At 35.4% G+C, this 12,793-nt stretch overlaps 1 protein-coding gene across 3 annotated transcripts in view; it reads right to left on the reverse strand.

Moving 5' to 3' along the window:
• The window catches only part of SEMA3A (semaphorin 3A), a 465,628-nt gene that overhangs the window by 126,236 nt on the left and 326,599 nt on the right, over window positions 1–12,793 (reverse strand). For all 3 annotated transcript variants that reach the window (XM_049641371.1, XM_049641370.1, XM_049641368.1), the window contains one exon: window positions 5,093–5,212. In XM_049641371.1, coding sequence (XP_049497328.1) covers window positions 5,093–5,212 — 120 coding nt within the window. The remainder of the gene's footprint in view (window positions 1–5,092; window positions 5,213–12,793) is intronic.

Raw genomic sequence — 12,793 nt, forward strand, 5'->3', positions numbered from 1 at the left:
GCTGAGCTGTTAAGTTCACTCAGAATTTATGAACTATGAGTCTGTTCCTCAAATACAAATATAAGAGTGTTTTAAAATTTAAGTTCCAAGAGGGCACCTGGGTGGCCTAGTTGGTTAAGTGTCTGACTTCAGCTTAGGTCATGATCTCATGGCAAGTGAGTTCTAGCCCTACATCAGGCTCTGTGCTGACAGCTCAGAGCCAGGAGCCTGCCTCAGATTCTGGGTCTCCCTCTCTCTCTGTGCCTCTCCAGCTCCCACTCTGTCTTTCAAAAAATATTAAATAAAAAATAATAAATTTAATTTGCAATATAAATGGCGGTACTATTTATTCAGCATGGTAACTTATAAAGGCCCACCTTCCAACATGATTCAAGTATTGAAATATTAGGAAAGAGAGACCTAGAAATCATAATGGACTTGGTCTAACAACATGTTAGTCAGTGGTGCAAATGAGGAACACACTGCCTCTGGTGGAAATAATGAGTAGCCAAGAAGAAATCTCCAAGGAATCCTGACTTTTCCCACCTAAGTTAGTCCACTAAAAAGTAAATTCAGACTTCAATGTATAATCTAAGAAAGACAGAAAGAGTTACCCAAAAGTAACTCCTCACTGTTTTACCAAGACATCTAAATTTCTCAGCTTTAGTACATTTCCTCCTAGAAATAAACCTGTGCTCTACTGAGATAAACAGCATCATGCGTTGAGAGAGAGAACACAATAAGAAGAGGTTAGACAGATGTATAAATTAGTCACCAGAGCACTAACTACCACTTAAATAGCATTTTGGCCTTGAAGACTCCTACTAAGAGCATTTGATTCAAAGTTTTGCATAAAAGCAAAGTCTTATTCTTCATGGAAGGGAAGAACCAGACAAAACATTTTATTTTATATCTAGATATATGGGTTGTCATTACAGAAATGACCTTGGAGATAGCCATTAAGCTTCACTGCATTTCTTAATGTCCCCTTGGTTCAATCATAAATTGAGATCATGACATTATGAGAGTATTTATAGAGTTAATATTTTCCAGCTCTCATCTGGGTCCATCTTTCTTCAGATTTCCTGCCCGGTATATAGAAAAGGCCCATTTGGAATTTGAGAAAGCATCCAGAGACTTTTTTGAAAAGCTATACTCGTCCAAAACTCATACATTTTTGTTATTAGCAGATGTAAATTTGAAGGGGAAATACCATATACTAAGAGCCATTTGGGAATATTCTGTCTTGTAAGGATGACTTACACTTTTCGTTTGAATGGCATGGATACTGAGAGTTTAAACTCAAAACTCATCTGTACTCTAGCTCTGAATCACTCTTTCTGTGAACTGTGCATTTTATGATAAACACACACATGTGCATAAAGTATGTGACCTCATTGGCAGTTATCTGCAGTGTCAAAAACCACTGGCAGATACCCAAGAATTGATTGACACATATCTTATAGAACTGGAGTTAATTAATAGGTCTACCAATTCCCAACTGTACTACAGGAAACAGAAAATCTGTTTAATACAGTAATCAATGACATACTGTGTGTGGTCAGAAGACATTCACTATATGGCAAGAGTAGATTTTGGAATACAGTATTCAGGAGTGTAAATATTGCTATTAAAATGCTAGGAGTGTAAAATAAGGCCTATTTTTCTAACTGGAAGACTAAGCAAGGGTTTTCTCTTTTTTTTCCCTCAAACTATTTATCATTACTTAAAGCAACTGCTAATTTCCTCCTGCAAGATCTGAGGCTGTTAAATCACAAAGGGAGTCTTGATTTGCTTCCAAAGTGATGTCTTTACTTCTGTGACATCAGTTATCTGAAAAGCTAAGTCCACTGTATCATTTCCTAACAGTGAGTTTCAACAATTTGGGGAACTCAGTGTAAGATAATGAGTTATTTTAAAGAAAGAACACAGCAAAGAAAAAAATTGAATGTTAAAATGTCCACAAAGGCCATAATAAAAGCAAAAAGCAAAATGTTTCTTTCTTTTTTTTTTTTTTTTTGTATGATGAAATAATCTTCATTATGTAAAGGCAGAACAGAGGTTTAAAGAGGGTACTATTTCATTATTTTATGTAGTATAGAGCAGGTAATAGCAAAGCACTCATGCTACTTATAAACTAAAATATAAGACAACGATATGTCCTGGTTCTATATGAAAAGCCATCCTTGCAAACAGAAGTTAGTAAATTCAAACTTCACGAGAGCTAATCCAACAACTGTAGCCTCAGTTCTGATCACTGTACCTTCTTCTTCCAATCTTTCCATCATTGTTATTCTTTTCCTAAGGGCATGAAGCACACATTGTCTCTTCTTTTCAACTTCACAACCGGCATAACTGTCTAAATTCAAGGGTAGGATTTTAAGTACCAGTATAGATCAACTTAAAGCAGATTCTCTCTTAAGGCAGCTTAAGCATTTGAAAATTAAATTTTATATTGTCTAGACAAGCTATCTTGATAATATCTTTTCCAGAATTTCCTAGATTGTCTGTCTAGACCGCCCCAAATTCCCCCAGATGACTGCATAATCATCTTTCCTCTGACCACTTAAAAGACTCTGGAACAATATTTCCCAATATATTTGCCATGTAAATCAAGGCCATTGAGCTTCTGAAGGAGGACCTCTCTCCAAAGCTCTGAGATTCAGAATCTCAGGAATATACCTGCATCCCAATATTCTACCTCAAAGGAGATTACAAGGGAAGCTTTATTTATTTCGGTGGTGGAAATGGCTTCCTCCACTTTCCTGGATAAGTGGCTTGGCTCCAGAACCTGTACCTTTCATTTCCCCTGCCCACCCATAAGAGAACAATGAATAGTTAATGAGTTATAAAGGAAATATGCTGTGAACTCTACTAAATAGCAATTTCAAGAAAAAAAAATCAGTATTTTTGGGAAAATGATACAAACATGGGAACAATAAATGGTATTTTAATTTAAATGGCCATCAAGATCATCTAAGTTTAAAATTTTTAAATGGAAGAATTTAAGATAAAGTTCAGAATCACCTAGTAACAATGAGAGCTCAGTGCGGTAATTTACAATATCTGATCAAGTGAGGTACAAGATGACAATTACTTACATGAAAGACAGTAACAGTGAGATGCAGATTTTTATTTTAAAAATGATAACATTCTTTCAGTACCTACTACCTATTGGACAATGTTAAACCCTCACAACAGCCATACATAAAACAGACACACAAAGAAAGTAAGTAGCTTATTCCGGATCAAGCATCTAGTACCAAGTGAGGTCAGACAAAAGTCCTCCACTCTAAGACTCGGGACACTTGTTTAACAATGATGGGATTAGAACTCATTGAGTTTCTATAACAAAAAAAGTCAGTGGGTCATGCCCTTACTAGGAGGGTTGGAAGGCAGTTGGAGGTAACAAGTCAACCTCTCATTTACAATATATGGACACTGAGGATAACAGGGGTTTTGTTCAGTTTTGTTTTACATAGCATGAGACAGAGTCTGAGATGTTAAATAATTTTTCCAGGGGTCCAAAGCTAGTGAGTTGTAGAACAAGATCAGAAGCCAGATGTGACTTCACAGCCCATGTCTTTTCTATTAATCTGTGCTAGGAGCTCAGCTCTCCTGATTCCATTGCTCTGTCTGGACAGCATGATCCCTGACAGACTGAAAAAGTGCAATACGATGTGGAAGGAGTTCTCTAGAGCTTTCTCCAGAGTACAGAATAGTGAGGCAATTACCCCAGGCCTAACTGTTGGGGTGCCTGACTATAGGAACAGATGAGAAGAAAGCAAAGAGGGAGAGATTTCTCCAGGAGGTGCTGGAAGTCAAGCATACAAAGTCTCCTGGATCACGTGCAAGGGATTATTCCTAATTTCATCAATACGAAACAAGTAATTTAAGTAGAACTGCCTTTCCTTAAAGTTAGTTTTTACTTAAAACTCTTGGGTATGTCAGCAAGTATATTATACGTGCTTGTACGGGAAAGAAGGAGGAAGGATGCATCAGGGGGAACCGGCTGATGAGGAGCAAATACTTACACTGGTGAGGCCTTGGAAAAGTGTTTTCATCTTTCCAGGATCATCAGTTAAGTAATAATAATTGTGTTTGGTCTAGAAACCACATAGTCTCTAAGGTGTCTACAAAGATGTTATAGCACAGACTGTTTTGATTTCTAAACCTTTGGGCTGAAAGAACATTTTTGTATCACCTAGGACACCTTAAGAAAATTTAGGGAGAGAATCTATAGTTACAGAGAAGTGGCTCACATGTGAATTATATTTTATCTTCAGGATTTCAAAAATATTGGAGAAATAAATCCTTTATTTGTTGAGTATCTCTGAATTCCAATTTGGAAGAAAATTCTGTCACAAATGATGCTCTCACCATTTGTTCTTTTTGGCATTTAGTGCCAAAAAATTATAAAAGGGCTTATAGTTGAAGGCTTACTGGTAAGCCCAATTCATGGAACCACTTTCAATATCCGTAACTTTTCCTTTCAGTATTTCCCTAATCTCTAGTGTTACTTAAACTTACCTAACTTTAATTACCTAACTAAAACATCTCTTATATTAAACCAATTAAAGAAACATTTCTTTTTCCATACTGCCAACATTATAGCTCAAAATAGAGAAAGAAAGCTTAGTTGAGTAAGAACACAAATGTGAATAATTTAGGTCAAACATGAGATCAGACCATTGTGCACATGTATGGCATCCTTCCTTAATCCCTAGGCAGAAGAAAACAACTGGGGTGGCAGACACTTCTGGCGGAGGATGGAAATGGAGGGGAAAGCTGGCAATATACAAATGAAGGAGAAAACAGTACACATTCAGCCTGCTGACATCTGCTGCACATGCAAAATGGATTGGACTCTGTAATCCAGGGCGAAAGCAAATGCTTTCTTCCTTCCTTCCTCCTGTTCCATAGTTATCGTTGAGTGATGGTCTCATTCTTTTTGCATTCACAGATTAAAATTAATAACAGCATCTGAATTTGAAGTAGATCCCACTGAATAGCAAACCAGAAGCTAAATGAGCTGAAGAAATTAGTAATGAAGCATTTGAATAGGAAGGGGTCATGGACAAACACCAGTTTTTAAAAGCCAGCTTTAGTTTACCTCAGGATGATGTCCAATTTCAATGTAGGTGCAAATTGGATGAAAAGCCCCCGTTCCACAGGCGTACAAGTGAGTCTGATTATAAGCCTTAAGCACCTTGATGAAATTAGCACATTCTTTCTGTAAAACAAAAGGAAAACCAGTGAGTTCTAGCAGTCAGCATGGCTGAGGTATCCTCTAGGGTGCTAGGCATGCTTGAACAGATTTCTTTTCTTTTGTGTCTTTTTCACAACATCTTTAGGGCTTATTATCCTATTATTTGTTCATATTATCTAATGAAATAAACTATAAAAGCTCTTATCATTTGGGGGGGTAATAAAAGATTGTCTTCCATAACAGTTCATTAAAACTATCTGTAATTTATTTATATAAAAGTGGAATAAAGGTATAGATAATTGTTAATCACAGGTGACTTTTCTAGAGATGAGGGGAACAGGAAATGATATGATTAATTAAAGATTACTTAAAGCACACACTGATGAAATTTCTTTGCAAAAATAAGCTTTAAGTTTAGAATAGTAAAACAAAAATAAAAGATAATAAAGCTTTTTATTAAACATGAATTTTAAACATTAGTAGTAGCCAATAATGATGGGTGCCTGCCTTTAAACTTCAGTTCTGCTCACTAGTAACCTCTATAGAGTCTAAGAAAGTAAAGCTGCCTCCTCTCCAAAACATAATTTCAGCCTCAAAGACAATGCAGAGTATATTTCTATGAAATAGGGAAGATTAGTTAGAGTATTGAATGTCTGTAGGTGGAAAGATCTTTTATGGAGTGGCTATAATTAACAAATATTTTCAGGAGGTTCATGGACATCCTGAACCCATGAACCCATACATGCATTCCCTGCCCAATGAGCCACAAATCCCACAGGTAAGAATGCGTAGTTCTTAGGAGATATTCTAGTCATATCTTATTATTTATAGTTTAGATATACCTGCCATTGTATCTTCTGAAATAAAAGATCACTTGAAAAATAAAAAGGAGAAAGGGGCACCTGGGTGGCTCAGTCAGTTGAGCATCCGACTTCAGCTCAGGTCATGATCTCACAAACAGTTTGTTGGTTCCCGCTACACATCAGGCTCTGTGCTGATAGCTCAGAGCCTGGAGCCTGCTTCAGATTCTGTGTCTCCCTCTTTCTCTGCCCTTCTCCTGCTCATGCTCTGTGTCTGTCTGTCTCTCTCTCTCAAAAATAAATGAGCATTAAAAAAAAATGTAATAAAAACAAATAAAATGGACAAAGCCATTTAATTCCTTTCTATATATTCTACCTGCAGGTGCTGTGAAAGAAACTGTTTTTCTATAAACAAATAGGAATCTCAGCCTTTTGTCCCTGTTGAAAGATTTGGGAGAAAAATCAGATAATCAGAATATAAACTGATAATTTTATTACCCAAAAAATCCAGAGCAGAAAAGACTTAGTTTTTGCAAAATATTTTCATTATTTTTTTAATGTTTATTTATTTATTTGAGAGCATGTGTGCACACACAAATGGGGGAGGGGCAGAGAGAGAGGGAGAGGGAGAATACCCAGCAGGCTCCATGCTGTCACCGCAGAGCTCAATGCAGGGCTTATCTCAGGAACCAAGAAATCATGACCTGAGCCAAAATCAAGAGCTGGGCCCTTACCTGACTGAGCCAGCCAAGCACCTCACAAAATTATTTTTAAATAGGTGAATCTATATCAATATTAAAAAGAAAAAAAAAAAAAAGAAAAGAAAACCCAAACTGTCAAAATAGTTTCAAATAAAATGTTATGGTCTGTTAACCATATAAGGAATCTTAAAAATTACATACATATAAGTAGAAAGTATGAGTTCATCATGGAATACATAATATCCACTTTGAAAGTAGCCAAATGAAACTTCCATCAAAAACTATTTTATTATTGATCATAGATTATCCTAAGTTTGTGTTTTACCTATAAACATTTGGAAATAAGAACCAAATATGTAACTAGAAATGCAGATAAAGATGAAAAGCAGACTCTAATGTGAGCAAGGCTGGCAAATATAATAGAAGATAGTGTTGATCTCAGCACCTCAAAGCATGTAACACTTCCAAATTCACTCTTTGTAACATGTGACTTTTCAAGTGAAAGCTCAGAATGCATTTGGACTTATGTAGTCAGTTGGTGTTTATAACTGAGGTGTTACAATGATGTAAGTACATTTCCACATGATGTTTGTATTCTGTGTTTGCAGCTGATAATTTTGGTCTTAATTCTATTGCCCCCATAGTAAGGAGCAGACAACCAAACTTAAGCAGAATAATTGTTATTTAAATTCACATAACTGCTTTCCATTACCACTGATTTTTCTGGGATGAAACCTAAGGGTGTCCTGTTAATATACTGCCCCAAAGATGAATGAGACCTATTTAAGGTAAAATATGTAACTTTCAAGTTATGACTCCTCATACTTTCTTAACATATGCTGAGTAGTTTAGGGAAGTAACTAAAATAAACATCTAATTTCTCCCACTGTTTTGCCACTTAAATCCTGACTCTTTGTCTGGTAAAGCAGTGCAGCATATAAAATTAAGCTCTCAAATCAATTAATTTTAGAAGTTGCAATGAAGGAAAATTTCCTAACTTAAAGAGTATATGGATCTTACCCACATTTAATGGTACATCTTAGACGAAACAGAGCCTAACTTCCAAGACTCTCAGCAACAAATTGCCCATTCTGCAACAGTTTCTCTCCTCCCAAGAGGATAGGGCATGAATGTCTAGGCAGGGGAAAGAGGTTGTGCAGAGGGAAACATCTGATAAACTCATTTACAAATGAGGCCATTCATAAGTCTTACCCAAAGGATTTATTTGTACTTTAAAGAATATTCAGTCATTTGCAAAGAAGGTATTTTCAGGAAAATGTTTCACAGCACCCCATTTTTTGAAACATGTAGGTGGCCACATACTCTTCTTTTACATAAAGACAGCCATCCCTAATTGTGGACTCAGTATTATAGCATTCATGATTATAAATAACCAGTTCCGGCACCGTATGTTGAAACCAAGTAAATGGCTATGTATATACTGGTAAGCAAACGAATATTCTAATAAATAATAGTGGCAGAACCAGATGGACATCTTGTTCATTTTAGAAAAGAACAGGCTTCCAGTTTGCCTGCCATGCCTTAAAAGACACACATGCAATTCTGAATACAAATCCAAATTCTCTAATCCCATTAGTAACACCTAAGTGCATCCTAGAAATCTGAGAAGAGACCCTAGTTCTCTGGGACAACAATAAAAGGAAACATTTTATGAGCATGGATACTTGTAAAGACAAATGGAGACTCATGCCATCTCTGTAACTGTTTTCAGTCCTAAAATCAATAGGCTGGTGAGTTTATATCTCTTATAGACTGGGTAATTGATTAGCAATAATTAGTGGTTGAAAAACTCAGGGTTCTTAAAACTACAGAAGTGAGCCACACTGCATATCATAATTTTAGTTTGTTGTCTATTAACTATCAAAGAAGTATTACTATAGTACGACAGCTAGCCCTCTACAGAGCTGCTGGAAAAAAATCAGTCACAAGATTATAGCTGTGAAACCTGGCAAAGGGTTCTACTGAGAATACTGATAACAGACTCTATCTGTGCTACAAAGGGACTAGACCCACCCAATTGGCCTAAGGCCTGGAATGATCCCCTTCATTTCCCTAGTGAACTCTCCTAGTTGGCAGCAGGCTGTAATGTTGCCATGCCCCAGGGCTAGCTCAGCATTATTTTGAAAGGAAGGTTGATGCAAATAGAATGGAGAGAAATTTCTTAGGTTTACAGAATAGGTTAAGACATTTGAAATGAAACAAAGACAGTGAATGAAGTACTTTCAAAATTGGCTAAAAATAGCTGCATGGAAGCAGTGAATTAAAAGTACTGGACAGAGAAGAACCAAAAATGTGAAGAAGACATTGTTAGCAAGGATTGTTCTTTAAACAGAAAACCTACATAAAAGAGTATCAATTCTGTCATTCATTTGCCTTCACTCTCTAGCTTGTTGCTGCCAAGGTTTTTTTGTTTTTGTTTTTGTTTTTTGAATGTTCCAAAACAGGATACTCATTTTATTTGGAAGCAGCCTGGACATTCCTCTAAAAAAGAAGGAAGCGTGGCAGAAAAAGGAAACACACTTCACACATTTCTGTTCTAGGGAGACAGAAGAAGAGTGATTCTGACCTTTTCTTGAACCATGACGATTCTTAAAACTTAGAATGTAATGTACTTTTTGGCATTAAACTACTGCACTGCTTTGCTCAGCACCGGCGGATTTACAACGTAATAAAGAAAATGTAATCAGTTCAAAATGAATTCATTTTTCAAACCTTGATCCTTTTTGGAATTTAAGTTGATATACACAGACAAGTTTAGCAACAAGTTGTCTTCCCAAGAGTCAGGTAACCATACTGACCTCTTATTTTACTGAAATGTACTCCAGACCAACAGCATTATGAATTGTTAACTTTCCTAGAAGTAAAAGTAAGGGCAATAATAAACCAGTAAACCCCAAGGCTGCACCTGAAGAACAATGATTCATCATCCTAGTGACAAACCGTTCACACTTATTTTTTCAATGTTTCTAGTGCTTTCAGATTAAATTGATAGAGGAATTAAACAAAAGAGATATTAGCCTGGAAAAATAAATTAGAAAGAAAATGTCTACCCCCAGAAAAAAGATATAGGAGCCAAATGCACTGTGATTCAAAAACAAACATTACAAATATGTAGCACTGATTAGACTATGTTACGCAGACTTTTCCCGGACGGTTACAAAAATAAAGTCCATCCATCTGTCAAAACAACTGCTCCATGCATGAAAATTAAAACAGAATTGAGGTGTTTTTAACTAACTTCCGATAATTATACTTTCTACAAAAGAATGTAATTTACCTCCAATTCCAATTACCTCCTTGCATGTTCTTAAATTATGGATGGAGCAGTGAAATGTTACTCTAAATAAGAGAAAAATGGAGAGAAGGCTGTGAAGATGAACAATTTCTATTCAAATATATTCAGTTCATGATTAAATCTAACAACTTGTTCTGGTTCAAATAAAAATCCGCCCAAAATGAATGGGTATAGTGTAGTATTGCCTCAGGTCAGCGAACATTCATTTAGAAGAAAAAGTCTCTATGTAGTTTATGTAGAAATATTTTAATGTTTAATCTACCATCTGCGAAAGCAAAGGAATCCTTTTCCTATCATGATGGGTGGATACATTTCTGCATGAAAATCCATTAATAAGCTTAATTCCTGAAGTTAATCTGTTGACTTTCTTTTTCTCTGGTCAATTTATTTGGCAAGCTGGCTGAATACTAGAATCTTCGTGCCAAAGCAGTAATCCGTGAGATTGTTCCTGTCACTCACTTCATCCCTCTATGTAAGCTGTTTCATACTTATCTAGCAATAATATTTTCTCTTTTTTTTTCTTTTAACACTATGCTATTACAGCTGTGACCTAATCATCCATAATCATGTCTTTCTAATACCTCGGCATTCATTAAGGGATGTTATATATCTCTTCTTCAAAGAGGCATAGGTAATAAAACTAAGACTTAACTGTGTTCTAATTATAATATTAACCATCTAATGTTGAATGTGTGACCTGGAATTGCTTAACATGCACCTTGTGATATGGTGAGTAGGCTGTTCTATCCATTTTGGGAGACATTTTCACCTTCATTATCAAGAAAAATGATGGACTAATAAAACCAACTGACCTGTTCACCTCAAAGCTTTGTTTTGTTGTGTTTTGATTTCAGAATTTTTTTTAAAACAATGATTCAACTAGGACAACAAAATTGGTGTCATTTCATGGCTAGTTATTTAAGAATGTAAGCCTAGTCATATTAACTGACCTATAACATCTTTAAACCTGTAACAGATGAAAATTAAATTTTAAAGTGACTCGAGTTATGTGACAGACTAAATGAAGACTCCTACACAAAGCTACCAAATCATTTTATGTAAATACTCATTTCTGTTAAGATGCCCCACTTGACTGACTTTTCACCTCAGGACTGACTGCTGTGAAGCTCTAGAAGTTACTTATGGACCAGAGAAACTGATAACATCTACATTTTAGCTTATATTTTCTTTCATATTGTGCTATCAATCTAATTATCACATTTGTATCATTCACTTGAGTTGTTTGATTGTAGGTGGTCGTAAAAAAATAAACCTTCTTTATCTTATATTCAAATGAAAGCATACAATTATAAAGTATTATGTGAAACCAACTTAAAAATGTTCCTGCCAAGCCAGAAGAACTATTTAAGTAGTCAAAAATCCCTACTCTGATTTCAACCATACTATGTGGTTTCCAATTTTATGCAACATGTTGAGTACTTGGTGCTCATGCCTTACAGCAACTAAGTCCATGATTTACACCAAGTAGGTAGAGTTACAATCTAAAAAGGCTTCCTGTGGCACCAGGTTGGCTCTGTTGGTTAAGCTTCTGGCTTTGGCTCAGGTCATGATCTCGCAGTTCACAAGTTCGAGCCCTGCATCGCATCGGGCTCTGTGCTGACAGCTCAGAGCCTAGAGCCTGCTTCGGATTCTGTGTCTCCCACTCTCTCTGCCCTTTGCCCACTCATGCTCTGTCTCTCTCTCCCTCTCTTTCTCAAAAATAAACATAAAAAATTTTTAAAGAGGCTTACTGTGGATAGAATTAGTTGGCATATTTATTCCTAACATATATACTTTCTCATAACAGAATCTAATACTCAAATAAGGGAGAAAAACTGCATCTTTAATTATGTATGATATATAGCCATGAGGAAGGAGAAATAAAAATGAAATCCACATTTTAAAGGAATGCTTGATTTCATTCACATATACCTCTCTTTTACCTTCTACCTTGTCTAACATGAAAAGTGAAAACATTTTTGGTTGGAGTCTTAATATCAAAAGTATTAAATGCTGTTAATTAATTAATAATATAAAATGTTCTCTTAATATATTTTCTAATATATTGAGATTCCTTAGCCATTTATAATACTCCATATATACTATATAATCTGTATATACTATAATGTATATACACACATATACAGATATATGTGTGCATATATATTACATACATTAATTTTAGAAATAATTTCTGAATACAATGAAAATTTGGACCTTTAGAATTTTAAATTTTGATTATATGAATATTTAATAAAGATGTTAGTTTTTTAAAATAGATATTCAAACTTGAAAAGGTATTCTCAGAGAATTTAAGGAAAACATATAGGGGCATCTGGCTGGCTCAGTGAGAAGAGTATGTGACTCTTGATCTTGGGGTCATAAGCTTGAGCCCCATGTTGGGCACAGACAACATTTAAATAAAAAAATAAATTTAAAAAAAACATATAGAGCAAAAGTAATAAATTAATAACAAAACAGAAATAGCATGGAGGTTTTAATATGATGCTTTAAAAGTCAGTCAGACATGGGTTAGAATTATTCAGGCAACATTTTTCATTTGCTGTGTGGCTATCAGAAACTTACTTAGGATCTCTGAGTCACAGTCTCCTCAACTAAAAATGAGAATAGTGATATAGTAAAGTACTTACCATAATAACTTAGTACTTACTAAATAATCAGCTGGTTATAGTATTCTTTTTTTAAAAAAAAATTTAATGTTTATTTTTGAGAGAAAGAGAAAAACAGAGTGTGAGTGGGGGAGGGGCAGAGGGAGAGGGAGGGTGAC

The sequence above is a fragment of the Panthera uncia genome, chromosome A2, assembly GCF_023721935.1.
Source record: "Panthera uncia isolate 11264 chromosome A2, Puncia_PCG_1.0, whole genome shotgun sequence".
In the NCBI taxonomy this organism is placed as follows: Eukaryota; Metazoa; Chordata; class Mammalia; order Carnivora; family Felidae; genus Panthera; species Panthera uncia.